Source organism: Aricia agestis, chromosome 1, assembly GCF_905147365.1.
Source record: "Aricia agestis chromosome 1, ilAriAges1.1, whole genome shotgun sequence".
NCBI classification, from domain to species: Eukaryota; Metazoa; Arthropoda; class Insecta; order Lepidoptera; family Lycaenidae; genus Aricia; species Aricia agestis.
This window is the reverse complement of record NC_056406.1, coordinates 9896002-9912506: the sequence shown is the minus strand read 5'-3', so window position 1 is coordinate 9912506 and position 16505 is coordinate 9896002. Positions and strand designations below refer to the sequence as shown.

Sequence of the window (16505 nt, the reverse complement as noted above, 5' to 3'; positions counted from 1 at the left end):
CAATTAGTAAATTGGATTTGTTTAATTAAGCAACGCTCCGGAGCTGCATTTTGTTCAAGTCCTTATGATGTAACGGCCTGGATTAAGTCCTGTGTAGCGTGCGCCCAGATTGTCTACTCTAGAGAATATGAGCAAACTTCATTGCTTAAGTACTTATCTATATGTTAATACGACAAATAATCTTTTGACGAAAGATGCGGAAACGTAGGTGAATGAAATTTTGCACAGTTATAGTTTATATGGTGAAGGAGTGCATCGAGCTAATATTATTTTGAAATTATGATTTTATCACACATTTTTTTAACAATTAAAACTAGTGACCGACCGAACTTTCGGTTTCGGTTTCGGTTTCGGCCAGTTTCGGCCTAAAAATCTAGTTTCGGCCTTAGTTTCGGTTTCGGCCAAAATATAGCCGAAACTTTCGGCCCTGCCGAAACTTACGCGTCGTTCGGTAAAATTCGCAGTTAACTCGTGCTTGCTTGCCAGCGAGGCCCCAGCTCAGTTCGCCACCATTTATTTAATCGTGTTTTGAGATTATATTGTATTCCAGATTAGTCCCAAATCAAAAATTAGCACTTCGTTTAATTTTCATTAAATTGTCTTAACTTATTTTTATCGAAATTATAATATTATTGAATTTTATTTCTATGACAATCACAGGCTTATTTAATATACATAACTATTGGCAAATAACGTGCTATTTTAACAGTGTTTCCCAAACAAACGATTTAGTAAATGCTATGATAAATTGATTATATTGTGTGTGAACTTTATTTACCTAAGAATTTTGTTTGACTGTCAGATTATTGGACATATTAGGATATATCTTGCGAGATTTATCTAGTAAATCATCTCGCCTCACTCTTTTCCTCTTACCACGCGCTTTTTTTAAATTAAATATTTAAAATTAGCTTTTAACTGTGGACACGCAATCTCTTAGACCGTTCCTACCCTGCTAGAATCTTATCTAACCCACTTCCCCGTAAGCTTCACTCTTGCGGCCCTCAGTATATTTTTCAGGTGGCAAAACACCTTCTGGAGCAAAAAAATGTGACGTCAACTGCAAGTTTGCTTAGTAATTTCGTTTTGAACTTCGACCGCGGTCGTGTCCATGTTTCCCATAAAAATAATATACTGCAATTGATTGTGTTTTCAGTGGTACGTCGTTAATGTCTAAGGGAGGATTTCACCAATCACACAACTTCGTTTTATAAAACTTAGTTCTCATTAAACGCGTTCCTACGGGGATATAAATCTCGTTTTGTTTCAAATGGATTTTATAATCTTATTTTGATCACGATTAATAAATCTAAGTTTATATGACGTCACGCGATGATTTTACATTGTTTTATCATTTTGGAGTCTAGAGTTACATTATTTTATCAAGAAAAAAAGCAAGAAATGATACATTAAGTACCCAAACGCATATTTTTTTTCGTCTATGATTTTTGATTCGCCATGGCACACTGACAGGACTTTAACGGCTTTTGTGAAGTTTAATCGTACAACATTGGACGTTTTGAAGATAAAACTCGGATTTGCTCACACGTTATGTTAGTATAATGCAATTTGGTGCTATAAACGTTTAGAACCGATTTAGTGTAAACTAAGCGCGTTCTATTTCTTAGGTCTATTTCTTATCGCACCGAAATAAAATGACTTGAAATAACTTCTGCTCTTGTTTCTTAGGATAATCCTGTGTTTTAAGAAGTTAAAACTCGAATATTGGGCGTTTAGAAGATAAAAATTGGATTTGCTGGGAACGCGAGTTTAGTTTATGTTAGTGAAATACAATTGAGTGTTATAAACGTGTTTATACGTTTAGAACCGGTTTAGTGTGCGCTAAGCGCGTTCAATTTCTTTGTTGATCAATTAATCGCACCTACTTGGAATCGTATAAAAAACGGAACATAGAACAAAAAAGTTTCTAGGGAACATAATACTCAAGTTAAAGATTAATAATATGTACATTGTACTTATTTTAAGAAATGTCGCAAAAAGTAAAAAAATTAATGTGGTACTTTTATTTTAGTTTAAAAATTTGTACTTAATTTATGTTAAAAATCAATAAATTTCAGTAAATAATCGTAATTTTGAATGTTTTACCAAGTTTCGGTTTCGGTTTCAGTTTCGGCCGAAACTGCGAGTAAGGCCGAAAGTTCGGTTTCGGTTTCGGCTGAAAAATCAGTTTCAGTCGGACACTAATTAAAACATTACACACACTACAATACGCACACTCAAGAAGATGACAGATTTTTTTTTGACAGATAATGTATCAGGCTAATGACAAACCTATACATACGAATTATACTCTTTTATTTATGGTTCAAGTCAAGGTTCATGGGATTTCTTTAACGAATCTTATTCACACTGGACCCAAGATCAATTGCATAATGTGAACTGCAAGCGAATGTTTTAACTACAGTATATTCTGGATATAAATAAACTATCTGTCCCGGCAAACTTTGTTTTGCCATATAAAGTGCCAAATATAGTTTTGCCCATATTATTTTATTGAAATGACTAAATAAGTATGGCAATGGCAACGTCCATCGCCATCCCGTCGCACAATGGTCACCGTCAGTCTCGAGTTGTAATAATTTACTATTGTTTATTCAACAAATGCACTTATCAATATAAAAAGTAGGCAGTAGCCGATTCTCAGACCTACTGAATATGCATATAAAATTTGGTAAAAATCAGTAAAAACCTTTCGGAGGAGTACGGTAACTAACATTGTGACACGAGAATTTTAATACTTTTAAGAGAAGATTACTACGCACTCAATAATGAAGAATTTGACAGATAATGTATCAGGCTAATGACAAAACTTCCACTTGATTATTTTTGGTTGGTGGTGGAAAATTAATGATCGTGGCAATTGGTCCAGTTATAAGTCTAAACTGTTAAGTATTTAAAAACTCTTATTCGTGTACTGCACTATTATACCTACACGATATTAGCACAGTAGGTAGACACTAAGTAGGTGTGATGATGATTTATTTTGAAACCGGTCGTGTAATTTGTTAAAATTTATAATAATTTCTTAATATAGTGGAAAAAGTGCACGAAAAATTGTGGTTTATTGTGTTCAACATGATTTTCCACCAAGAACCGACAGTACAATCAATGACATAATAATATATAAGGTAGAGCCACCTTTTCGGTTGTTCATTGCGATTCAAAATAATAAGTTAATATCTCATTTTGTCACTTGCAAATATTTAAGGGCGTTCTTACTATGCATCTTTATTTTAATCTGTTTGTTAAATGCTGTTCACAAGCTTGTTTAGCTGTTTTCCTTTGTCGTTACATTTTTGCGCTACGAGATTTTAACATTCGTTTAATTTAAAATGAAATTTTATATTACCTAGGTTTTTAGCAAATTATATTGTTTTAGCTTTTAATACTTTGTACACGCTAAGAATTAATATATTTTTATAGATGTGCATTTCTTTTTTTGTTTCAGGTAAGTAAGTCGAGTTTTAACACTAGAAAGACCGGAGCGGTCAAATGACCGCATTTTCGTTTTTAATTTGCGATATTTTTGTTACCGTTGCGTGAAATTCGTTTTCCTCTCGTGACATTTAATAATTTTCGATTGTTTAAATTGTGATCACCTGTTTTTATGATTGCTCAATAATTATAAGTTTTAAAATTACAACCTTCCTAGAAAGACCGTAGCGGTCAATTGACCAATTGAATAAAATTTCTAAAAAAAGTGGGTTTTTCTTGCAAGTTTTATTTTTTTTTATTTTTTTTTATTATTATTATGTTTTGTTTGTGTATTGTATTTGAAATTTGATTGAAAGTTTATAAAAAACTCGACTGAAATAGACTTGTCAATGACTCATAGGACAAAAGAGGGATAAATACTTTTATTTACATAAATGGTCTAAAATTTCACATTTTTATATGTATAAATAATGGTAATATAATTTAAAAATAAAGTATGTGCACAAATAAAACCTTTTGCCTTTCCTGTTTTGATATTGTAATGTATTTAAAGTTTTTTGCCAGATAAAACCCTGTTTTTGAAAATTATCAACGTTACTAGAAAAATCTGTGTGAATTTTCATAGTATTGTGTCCTGAGTTGACCTAACACAGTCAGGGTTTATTAGTATTAATCATTTCAATAATATATTTATGCTGAGTTAATTTTATTTTTTGTTTTACACAAACGAAGCAAATAACAAACTAAAGGTTCCGAATTGTAGTTCTATGAAAATATGATAAAAGTTGTTATATTTATGCTAAATTTAAGTATATTTCATTTCTAAAGCATATTTTTTGTACTTTTTTAGCTTTAATGATAAAAGATTTTTATATTGTGACCAAAAATACGACACGAAAAAATAATAGTTTTGTCCTCCAATATTTAGGGTTATGGCTATTTTTATCAAGATGTTCATGGCTCCTAGACGTGAATTACTGTACATAAGAGTAACTTTACCATTCTATTGCTGAATGAGAGAAAATATAAAATCTGAAAAAACGTGTTTTATGCTTAAATACAGGAACAAAACCAATAAATCTTGTGGAGCCATTATAATGTCATTATATCAGTAGCAGGTCTATAAAATGCTTTCTAAATAATTTTCTTGAATATTTGTTGTATAATTTAATTTATTTACATTTATAAATAATAACATGATCAATAAAATGCAAAAGCAAAATAGTAAGACACACAAAAAAATGTAAAAACATACGATGGGTCATTTGACCGCTCTTGTTCTTTCTAGGAAGTTCAGGATTCCGGTCTTTCTAGTGTTAACTTTAACATCATCAAACCAAAGAGCCGATGCAACGTGTCATCAAAAGGTAAGTAAATAATTAGCTCTACATTTACAAGTTACAACATTGTATAATATTGTATGTGGCGGTACTACCCACAATTCGCCTAACACTCCTGCATCGCGCTATCGAAGTTTTCTGAGCGCGTCGGTATATACGACAGCTGAAATGTATCTCATGGGCTCCGGCCTGACCGAGCGTAACACCTCGCTCGGTCGGAAGATCTTTGCGGCCACCACACATAGTCCCTCTGCCCACATATCTAACACTCAAAAAGTATTTAAGCAAGAAAAAATATCATGGCAAATATTATAATCATAATATTACTTGGCGATGCAAAATATTAAACCCCAAATATTTTCGTTTTTAAAGTCCGGAGATTGCAATTTGGCTACACGTTCTGTTTCTAGATGTCGCCCACAAACCATTCACGATAGAATTCGTTAATCGCGTAGAAGCCGTATATTGTACCGCAATAAAACTATCCTAGTATGTCCTTTCCTGAAATGTACGAAATTAACCGAACAGTTGTATCGGGACCACGTGAAAGCAATATATTAAGACGATTTAACAGCACAGTTACTTTCTTTGTCAAATTGTTAGGTGTGCACGAAGCTGCTACATCTTCTTGGTTTAGTTTTATTTTTGAAACTCATCTGAAAATTAAGGATATTAAATATATTATGTTAGGTGCACTACACTATCTACTTTAGCTATAACAAGTATTTTACATATTTTGATGCCTTGAACTCTATTTTATAGAGATTTAACTAAACTAAATTAATTAACTTTCATTTTTTTCAAAATATTTGTACGTCAAGTTAATATATCCATTCGAAGAGTCTGTTTCACATTTTAGATGACAACATGATATCTAATAAGTAACCATTTTTTTTTTTAAATAAGTATTCTAATTATTGTAATTATGTTGTTTATTTTCTTATTTTTATGGACCGTATACGTTACATCTGAGCAGCGATGTGGACAAATTAAAGAGAAGAATTCTCGAGAGCTGAATGCGTATAACGCTGATGCGGGGCAATCATCGTTCTCGAGCGGAGAGCACTCGTCGAATTGAGAGTGAATGGCCGACTTCACTGACGACTCTTGACATCTTTGTCCTGAAAATATCACGAGAAAAACCTAGCACTCCATGTCACACTTTGTATCCTAACTTCAGGCTATCGAGAGTATCAAAGAAGAATTTGGGACAGAGGATATTTTTGGATACGAGTGACTCAAATGACCTGTTCTCAGACGTATCGTTTTCATGTTTTTTATAGGTTTATATTCTTCTTCTCTTAACGTAATTAGATGCTATTACTTACTTCCAGAGCTAATCCGTATATTGCGACAGCTGCAACAGGTATATAATCTTATATATAAAAATAAGTCGGGTTTTCCATCCTGACGCTATAACTCCATAACGCTAACCGATTTCCACAGTTTCGCATTCGTTGGAAAGGTCTCGGGCTCCGTGAGGTCTATAGAAAAAAATCATAAAAAAACTTCAAGAGAAAAGCAGGAAAACAGGGAAAATCATTTTATGGCAAAACAAAGTTTTCCGGGACAGCTAGTACATATTGTATTTGGCAGACAGCAAATAATCTAACCGAACCTAACCTAACCTAAGTCTTAAGTTTAGACTTAACGGTCTTAGGACCGTTATAATATGTCATGGAGGTAACGATTCTGCAGTGGGATCTTTGTAATTACTCCTTTACACTTCCCATGAAATAAATGACGGGAACATAATTAGCAAAGCCTAGCTCTACCTACAGACTCATGGACTAATTACTAAAATCTATCTCAATGGTAATTCAGTTTAATGAGTTTAGTAATGGTAGAAATATTTAGTGCTTTTACCAATTACGTAAAAACTATACAGTGTAGTATGTAGGTACTTACAACTCTTTTGAAGAAATTAAAAAGCGTATTTTTAATCTTCCATAGATTTGGTTCAGAGATTTTGGTTCAAAAGTTTTAGTAAAATCATATTAATTTATTCCTACAAAATCATACTCCATAAAGTGACGAGATTAAAATATTAGAAAGATATTATCATATTACTTATATACTTAGGTAACGCCTCCGTGGTCTAGTGGTATAGGGCGCGGCTCTTGACTCGGAGGTCGTGGGTTCGATTCCCGCGTTGGAAACATGTTATTTCCAAGTTTGGTTAGGACAATGCAGGCTGATCACCTGATTGTCTGACAAGTAAGATGATCCATGCGTCGGATGGGCATGTAAAAAGTCGGTCCTGCGCCTGATCTCTCGCCAGTCGTGTCGGTCTTCCGTCCCACTGGCTTATTAGAGTAAAGGAATAGAGAGTGCTCTTGTGTACTGCGCACACACTTGGGCACTATAAAATTACTCCTGCGTAGCTGGCCTGGTTTCAATGAAACCGGCCACCGTCACCGAAACCGGTGTGGGAGCTATTATTATATACTTAGGTATTTTCCTATTTGATAGAGATAGAACTATAAGGTGATAGAGATGGAACTAATAGTAATAGGTAGAACTTATAATATAATAATGAGGATACTCTGAATTTAACGTAATTTATTATTTTAATTGGAACCCATAATAATTCACATATTGTGTGAATTGTGATAATGAAACGATAATAACTAGAGTGTAATATATTTTAATGAATATTAAATAGGGAATTTGTAAAATTTGTTATGTTTGTTTTTTTATTGTTCTTGGATTAATTAAAAATGAATATTTGCATAATTAATCAAATGCCAGTATTATAATTAGGTTTATTGATAAACATTATAACCCGTTTCGTCACGCAAAATTTTTCCGGGATAAAATGTATCTTATGTCCTTTCCCGGGACTCAATGTATCTCCATACAAAATTTCAGCAAAATCGGTTCAACGGTTTGGGCGTGAAGAGGTGACAGACAGACAGACAGACAGACGGAGAAACAGACAGACAGACACACCTTAGCATTTATAATATTAGTATGGATGCATAGGCCGCTAGGCCACATTGTAACTGATAGGTGATATTATACACAAATCGCAATTACACACATCAACATAGTCTTGGCATATTGGCTATTTTAATACGTGAGCCAAAAACTTTGGAGGTATCCCTTTTGACGAAAAATGCGTTAACGTAGGTGAATGAAATTTTGCACAATTATAGTTTATATGGTGAAGGAGTCCATCGAGCTAATATTATTTTGAAATTATGCTTTTATCATACATTTTTTAACAAATAAAACATTACACACACACTAGGAAAAATGACAGATTTTTGAGTTACAAGCCTATACATACGAATTATACTCTTTTATTTATGGTTGAAGAGGGTTGAAGTCTGTTGACAACAAGGTGACCAATTGAAAATTGATTGTAGTTCTTTTATTGAAGCTTAGATACTATTAGACAATTCACATTTTCGACGGGAAATGCATTGACGCATCCCGGGGGAATTGGGGACTCCCCCACGAGTATGTGGGGCTCGCTGCGGCCGTATGGATGGTAAGTGACCGCAGCCCTACCCACTAAAACCCGTCGGTACTCTTCGTCTTCCCGTTGCCGAGTCGCGAGAACGCGTGAGCTCTACTCCGTGGCTCGACAATCGACCGCCCACGTATCAATGGCGGGCCCGTACTCTTTGAAGCACTGTCGCTATGCTCCTGTCACCAAACAGAGGCCCTTTCAGGGCTTGCATAGGCGACTCTCTCTGTCATCGCGATGCGCGAAGAGTACACTGCGCATCGCGACCCTCTCGGGGACTTGGTGCAATAAGTGACGGCATCCCCATACCGCCACCCTGAGCTCTCCATTTACGGCGACAAGTTATCATTTCGGATAACACGTCGCCTTGGTCGTCTTCGTCGAAGAGGGTCCAGAGCCCGCCTTTCTCTATCGCGCTCTGCCTCTTCTTTGTTGGAGATCACCTCTTCGGCGAACTTCTCCACGTCCCTCCAGTTTTGCTCACTGCTCAGCATGGCACTTACCAACGCTGGCAGTGATAAGTCCGGTCCGATGGCGGCCGTTAATGCCGCACGTTGTCGTGTCCAAGAGGTTAAGGTGTGCGCGGCCGTGTCCCTTTCGTCGTCACAGTGGTGGCACCGCGTCGTCTCCTCCCTTCCGACGATCTCGCACAGGTACCGACCGAAGCAGCCGTGCCCGGTCAGCACCTGTGTGAGGCGGAACGAGAGGGCGCCTTTCTTTCGGTCCACCCACTCTCTGAATACTGGGCGAATATGAGGTCCACGCTTACACGCGGCTCCAAAAGACGCTCCTCCCACAACTCCAGGGCCCTGTCTCTGGCTTCGTCCCTCCACCGACGTACGGCGTCCGGAAGGGGGTTGCTGCCCCCCGCGCGGACTTTTGCGCTACGCCAGTACACGTCGGTGAGGGCTCTTGCGTCCAGCCCCCCTAGACAAGTGGCAAAACGCTAACGCTAACGCTAGCGCTAACGCTACAAAACGTATGCGATTTGACATAAGTCATCGCTTCGCTAGCGAATACTAATATCAAATCCATACATTTTGTAGCGTTAGCGTTAGCGCTAGCGTTAGCGTTTTGCCACTTGTCTAGGGGGGTAGGTCCCGTAGTCCTAATGTCGTTGAAACTAGAAATGAATTATTTTATGTGATTCAAATATTCCTGAAATTTTTGAGATAGGTATTCCATAAAACAGCTATAGCAATGGCAATACCCTTAGACTATGTTGATGTATATTATTCTGTGCATTATTAAATACACTGAAGAATCCTAAGTGTAAGGTTTGCGCACTTCATTTTGTATTTGTTGTCGGAAAATGAAAGCCTTTGCAGTTTGCATATTTGCATTGCCGAAGGAAGCGAAGTAGCCACTCTTCAACTACAGGTAATCAAGGCCATGATTTGAAATTACTTTATTAGTTTTTTTATTACTTTATGATTATTACGTCTAATAGCTTGAAATGAACTTATTAAGCTTTATAAAGTTTAGACTTATCCGTTTATCACAGGAAAATCCCTAAGTCACTTCCTACATAGCATGTTTTCATCTATGCGCTTAGAAACATTCAAAGTTATAAAGTTAAATTAAGAACTTTTTAACTTTGAATGTTCCGAGTTTTCGTGCGCCAAAGATTGATTAGATTTTTTAATAAAAACTTTGGTGAAATCTATCACGACGTTCTATAACAAATAACGTTATTGGTCTTTTGTTTTTCAAAAGAATCGCGAGACAAAGGGAAAAATGGGGCGTCATCGAGGTTTTGTTCATAATGCCCCTGTACTTTACATTTTTCAATTACTTTTTTTGTAAGCAAAAATGTTAACGGATTTTCGATATTATGATCTCAGATTCATTTCAATGAAAACTTACGTATCAATTAAAATAAGAGACAATTTTAAATTAATACAAAAAATAAGGTTTAATGTAATAGTACGAAAGTATCTTTTACGTCCCGCTGGGTAAATGCAAACCAAATCGCCGCAACTGATAGGTATTCTAATAAAAATGCTAACTACGAGTAGAAGAACTGGAAAGTAATTCTACAAATCTATGAATATTTTAATCTTTTCAGTCTTGACCTTAAGGGAGATCGCAGACGGCACACTTTTTGTGTGATCGAGTCTGCGGCGCACATACAGTCTGCATGGCCGCGCCTGCCGACTGTATGTGCGCCGCAGACTCGATCACACAAACTGCGATGTCCCTAAGGCATTATTGTTCTTTAAATTTGATTCAATTTTGTATAAGCTACAGATTACATTGATTACATTTTCCAATATTTTTATTTAAACAAGAGCTTTTTAAATTTTACGAATCCTATCTATTATTTTTTGAAATCTCGATATTTATCCAACTCTCAAATAACCACTCAAACAATGAACAGAATACATTTAATTTGATTTAATTGAATCTTTATATTAAAGGAATATTAAAATAATATTGTATTATATTATTTTAATATTCCTAGCTAAAAGCCGAGCTTGGTGAGGGCTCGTGTCGTCACACCTTGACTGACTGGTGATAACACGTAATACAATAAGTTTTGATGTGTGCTGAAAACTAACGGACGGAACCCTAAAAATGATCAGTCGTGGAAATATTATGACAATATAGTATATTCGTTTTGTTACGTCACAAGTTTTTCTTGAAACAAATTTGGACTTCTAGACAAAAACCTATATAGAATAAAATATGTTACATCTAATTAGTACAAATTGAAGAAATACTCTCTTATTATTTTGGCTACTGGCCAATAGCACTTAACTATGTGATAAAGTGTTTATATTCTGATCTCAGATAAGCTAGGCGATTATTATTTTTCGATAAATTATGTCGTATTTTAAAGGATAATTAATGAAATAATCAGGGAGAGCGAAGCGGGCCCTAGTATATCCCACAACCTGTACAATATGTGGTGCATTTTACGGAAAAACTATCACGCCTATTGATTTGTGCTTTAACATAGTAATTTTTATTTATAATAATATACATAGATCTGTTATCATGCTCAATTATACTTTGAAATTAAACCGGCCAAGTGCATGTCGGGCCACGCGCAATATAGGGTTCTGTAGTACCGCTAGTTTTTGAAAATCTCACTTCGGTGAATTTTTTCACATTTCTAGAAGCATTAACAGTTTAGCTGGTAGAAGGGGGGGACACTGGACTCTTAACGTTTTTTTCCGCTTTGAAGCTTCATTTTTCTCAAATGGACTCCTAAATCGGAAAATGGTCTATATACTCATAATATTTTTTAAAAACCTATCCAACGACACCTCACACGGTGGGGTGCACGTGAAAAAAAATCATCCCCAATTGATGTGTAGGGGAGGTGCCATAAAAATATACTTTTTTAAGATTGTAGGTACCATTTTGTCGGCATCATTAAAATGTGTATTTATGCCGAATTACAGCTTTGACGGACAGACAGACAGACAGGCAAATAGACAGACAGATGGACAGACGGACGGACAGACCGAAACTATAAGGGTTCCTTGTTGACTACTATTTTATATATTATTAGTAAATCGTAATATCCGTAGGTTCCATACGGATATTACGATTTACTAATAAACAAAACATCTTTCTTAAATTTAATTATATGAAGAAAACAACATGAATTATGATTGTTTTTTTTAAATATTCATAAAAATCGGCCAAGTGCGAGTTGGACTCGCGCACGAAGGATTCCGTACCATTATAGAGCAAAAATAGGTAAAAATTGTGTTGTATGGTTATTAGTTAGTTATTTCATTTAAATTTCATTATTAATTATTAAAGTATAAATATAACTGAGTATTCTGTGAACATTTCAAGTTCTCTAGCTGTTACCGTTATTGATTACGAGCAAAAAAGGCCAAAAAAATCACGTTTCTTGTATGAGAGCCCCCCTTAAATATCATTTTTATTTTGTTGTTAAGCGGCAACAGATATACACAATCTGTAAAAATTTCTAAAATCTAGCTATAGCCGTTCTTGAGTTATACCCTGGAGACAGACAGACGGACAGACAGACATCGAAGTCTTAGTAATAGGGTCCCGTTTTTACCCTTTGGGTATGGAACCCTAAAAACGACGAAGTGGAAATAATAATGCTGACGTGTTGTTTCATTCAAATGGAAAAATAAGGTATGCCTTTGACAACTGTACTGAAACAAAAAAATACCGCAGCCTGAATGACGCTGAGTTTTATGAAAAAGTTAAGAGTCAACACAGATTGTACTTTGTTTCTCACAGTCCAATGAAAACGTAATAAGTATATGACGTGGCATTTTATTACTTTCAAAAGACAAAAATCGTATCACTTTCGATCACAAATTTTATGTTTAACTTTTATATTTAACTTTCTAGTAGGACTGGAGCTTCTATCTTGAGCATTTTTATTCTGTTAAAACAAAAAAAATATATTAATGAATACACAGGATTTTTCCAAACTTGTGCTAAAATGTAAACGCTCTACTCGACGCAAGCCCTCCAGGCACATAATAATATAACAGGAATTCGTTTAAATTTTTCTAACATTATCTTTTTATTAGTTTATTGCTCAATACAATTAAAATGTTTCCTCTGTTACATTAACTTTAACAAAAGCACATAATTTATTCAACTTATAATTATTACGTTTTTGTGTACGGTGTACATCTTAGATGTTTTATTTTTCAAGTAAAATTTCTCTTGAATTTCTGAAATATTAAAAATTGATGAATAACTAGAACGATAGACTTATATAATTATATATAATTATACAAGACATGGCTTAATATAAATCTTGGAAGTGAACAGACTGATGAATGACGTGGTTGTTTTGAATTATTGAATTATTGATATTTATAACATGACATTGCTGTACTTTTTGTTATTTATAAACAATATAATATTATGTATTTTAATATTATATTCTACCTTCTCTTCTATATATTTTAATATTTGACTGTCCCAATTTCTACAAAACATCTGTCATTACAACAAAACATTCGTAACACGCCCACATACATACATACATATAAATAAAATTGGAGTGTCTGTTTGTAATATTGAAAGAACCGTTTTTTACTACATACATAACCCTATATACCTATACCTATATACGATATATACACCAAAACAATTTTTTTTACAATTTTTGTCTGTATGTCTGTCTGTCTGTCTGTTTGTTTCAGCTAATCTCTGAAATGGCTGGAGCTATTTTGCCGGGACTTTTTTGGTAGATAGCTGATGTGGTAAGGTGTAACTTAGGCAAATTTTTAACCGACTTCCAAAAAGGACGAGGATATATTTAACTTTTTTATAAAGGAACCTTAAAAAGGGGATTCTTTTCTCTTTTTAATTATCTTTGTTATCACATTTTGCTGACGCGGATGAAGTCGCGGGCAACAGCTAGTGTTGTCTATAACTAACAATTTAACCAAAATATTCGAGTTTTACAACTTTTACCTTATAATAATAACACACTAGCTTTAAGCTGTACTATAATTTTCCTACAATATTATTTCAATTGTTTATGTATAATTGCCCATAATATAATATTTAAAATAAGGTACAACAACGAGAAATACTTGTTTAATAATTATTAATTACTAGGTGATGCCCAAAACTCGTTTATCGCGCGGGATCCGGACATTTTTTCGAAACAAAAAGTATCCTATGTCCTTTCCCGGGACTTAAAGTATCTCTATGCCAAACTTCAGCAGAATCGTTTCAGCGGTTTAGGCGTGAAGAGGTAACAGACAGACTGACAGACAGACACACTTTCGCATTTATAATATTAGTATGGATATAATTATTTTATATTGTAAATAGAGCTTTATCTAAGTTTCACTATGAAATAATTCCTTGATTTTAACCTAATATCAGTTATTTAATGCCTTATAGAACTTTCTTTTCATTCAAATGGGATTCATATTAGAGCGTCTTAGTATAACCTTGCTAGAAATGAACTATAACGAATCTCTTTATGCATTCAGCACTAAAAAACGGTAAGCTACTCTACACGCCTACAATATCTAGTCGCACGCACAAAAACACCGTGCCGAAGTCTGCCGAACTGAAACGACGTTAGACGGCTTTCAATGCCGCACCTCTGTCGGTCGGAGTGGAGGGTGTTAGGTTTATTTTCGTTACGGAATATCTTGATTGCGATGCCGCGCTGATAACCCGTGATAAAAGCCATACAATAGCTTAAAATTAAACAAACTTGCATAATATCTCCAGGGAATCATAAATAACGAGTATAATCGAAATCAGCAATATCCAACAATATCTTCCACAACTTTAAATTAAACTTCCTTCAGCACGATTCACTTTATTTACTTCAATATTTGCTTGTTTATGGTTTCGTATTGCAAAGTTTATAGGCATGGATATGAAGGTAGATTTTATGCATATTTTTGGAATAATGACGTTACTAGGTGTTGGCAAAAGTTCACTCGGCCTAAGTTAGTCAAGGGCGCGGAAACCGTACCTTTTTCGTGATAACAATATTCTTTGTCATTTCCCGGGAATTAAAAATACATAGAAAGTTTCAACTAAATCGGTTCAATGGTTAAAATTTAAGCTGTAAAGAGGTAACAGGCAGACACACTACGAATAATAAAAACTATTATTATTCGTAGCAGACACACTTTTGTATTAAAAATAATAAATTAGTATGAAAATATGGATGAATATTTTTTGACGATCGACTGACGATTTTTGACTTCACAAGTCTATTTTAGGGTTCGTACCCAAAGGGTAAAAACGGGACCCTATTACTAAGACTTCGTTGTCTGTCCGTCTGTCTGTCTCCAGGCTGTATCTCAAGAACCGCTATAGCTAGACTTCTGAAATTTTCACAGATTATGTAAATCTGTTGCCGCTATACAACAAACACAAACACGAATAATGAAAACAAGATAAAATTAATATTGAAGGGATATCCCTTACAACGTGATTTTTTCGGCCTTTTTCGATCTATATCAATAATGGCAAGAATTTTTAGGCGTAGGCTTGAATTTTTCATAATATATTCTTTTGTTATAATAATGTGTACTTTAATATTAATATTAAGATAAAATAAAAGTTTAAGGATCCCATACAAAAAACACATATATTAGCCTATTTTTGTTCTACATCGGTACGGAACCCTTCGTACGCGAGTCCGACTCGCGCTTGGCCGATTTTTTTAAATATTCAATATCGGCTTCACCAAACATTTCGTTACGTTTAATATAAATCGATTCATGACTTTTTCAATATTAGCGGCAGCATCGTCACTTCATTTTGGCTGAATTTATTCATTTTGTCGTCCGTTCCACCTCAATATGCCAATGCCTGGGTCCAATTTGAATATAAAGTGGGTGAAGTAAACATTTCCGCGGCTATATGATTTGGTTATATTCGCGTTAGTAAACTATTCATGAGAAACTTATTTCATTTATAATACTATTATTTATATAGTAATAGTTTGTCTGTTTCCTCCCCATGTTTGTTCAACTGAATCGATTTTAAAATTGTTGTGTAAATAAAAGAATGGAAATACCAGTTTTATCACACGTTTTATTGGGAATATTTTTAATTGATAACCTGATATATTTTTGGGTAAATTATATTAAATAATGATAAATATATTGATATTCATTAAACAAAAATATTGAATTATTAAAGTGACCTCAAAATATCAGTAACAAAACAAAATACAATAAAAAGCAAAAGCAAGAAAAATATTTCGTTCCAATAAAGAAACTCATTATCAAATAGAACTTTTCGCTAGCTTCAAAAGCAAATAAAGTGAAAAGCGATGTTGATATTTATTAAACATTCCTCGCTTTCTAATAAGCGAAAACTTAAAATTAAATTTGAGAATTTTCTAGAAATTTTATTAGAACATTATCCGTGTTTGCGGTTGGCGGAGGTCCAGGCTTTCAGCGATCCTCTGACATCCGCCAGCTCCGTTCTTTGTCCAGACATTCTTCACACCGATACCCACTTTATTGCTTAATTTTTTTATGCAAGTATTAAAATTTATTAGCACATGCGGTTGCAGATAAAAAATACGACAGAATATTTAAAATGACGTCATAATATTAAAGGGAACAAAGGTTTATAGGCACAACAATTTAAGACGTTAGTGAATGAAGCTTTTGCATAAATGGAGGCTTTCTGGCCGGGAAAATTGATGATTTGAATGATTTGTTGTACCTAATCAAAAAATGTGAATTTTTTGTATAGCCAGATATATTACCTAGATGATGAAGTAGGTA

The 16505-nt window shown here is 34.5% G+C and overlaps 2 protein-coding genes across 2 annotated transcripts in view; one reads left to right on the top strand and one right to left on the bottom strand.

Moving 5' to 3' along the window:
- The window catches only part of LOC121728265 (dipeptidyl aminopeptidase-like protein 6), a 214033-nt gene that overhangs the window by 11864 nt on the left and 185664 nt on the right, over nt 1-16505 (top strand). The window lies entirely within an intron of this gene.
- Nucleotides 8601-16212, bottom strand: LOC121731577. The gene is made up of 2 exons (XM_042121070.1): nt 16146-16212; nt 8601-9013 (listed from the first exon to the last, which is right to left on the bottom strand). The coding sequence occupies exons 1-2, from the start codon at nt 16210-16212 to the stop codon at nt 8601-8603; spliced, it is 480 nt and encodes a 159-aa protein (XP_041977004.1).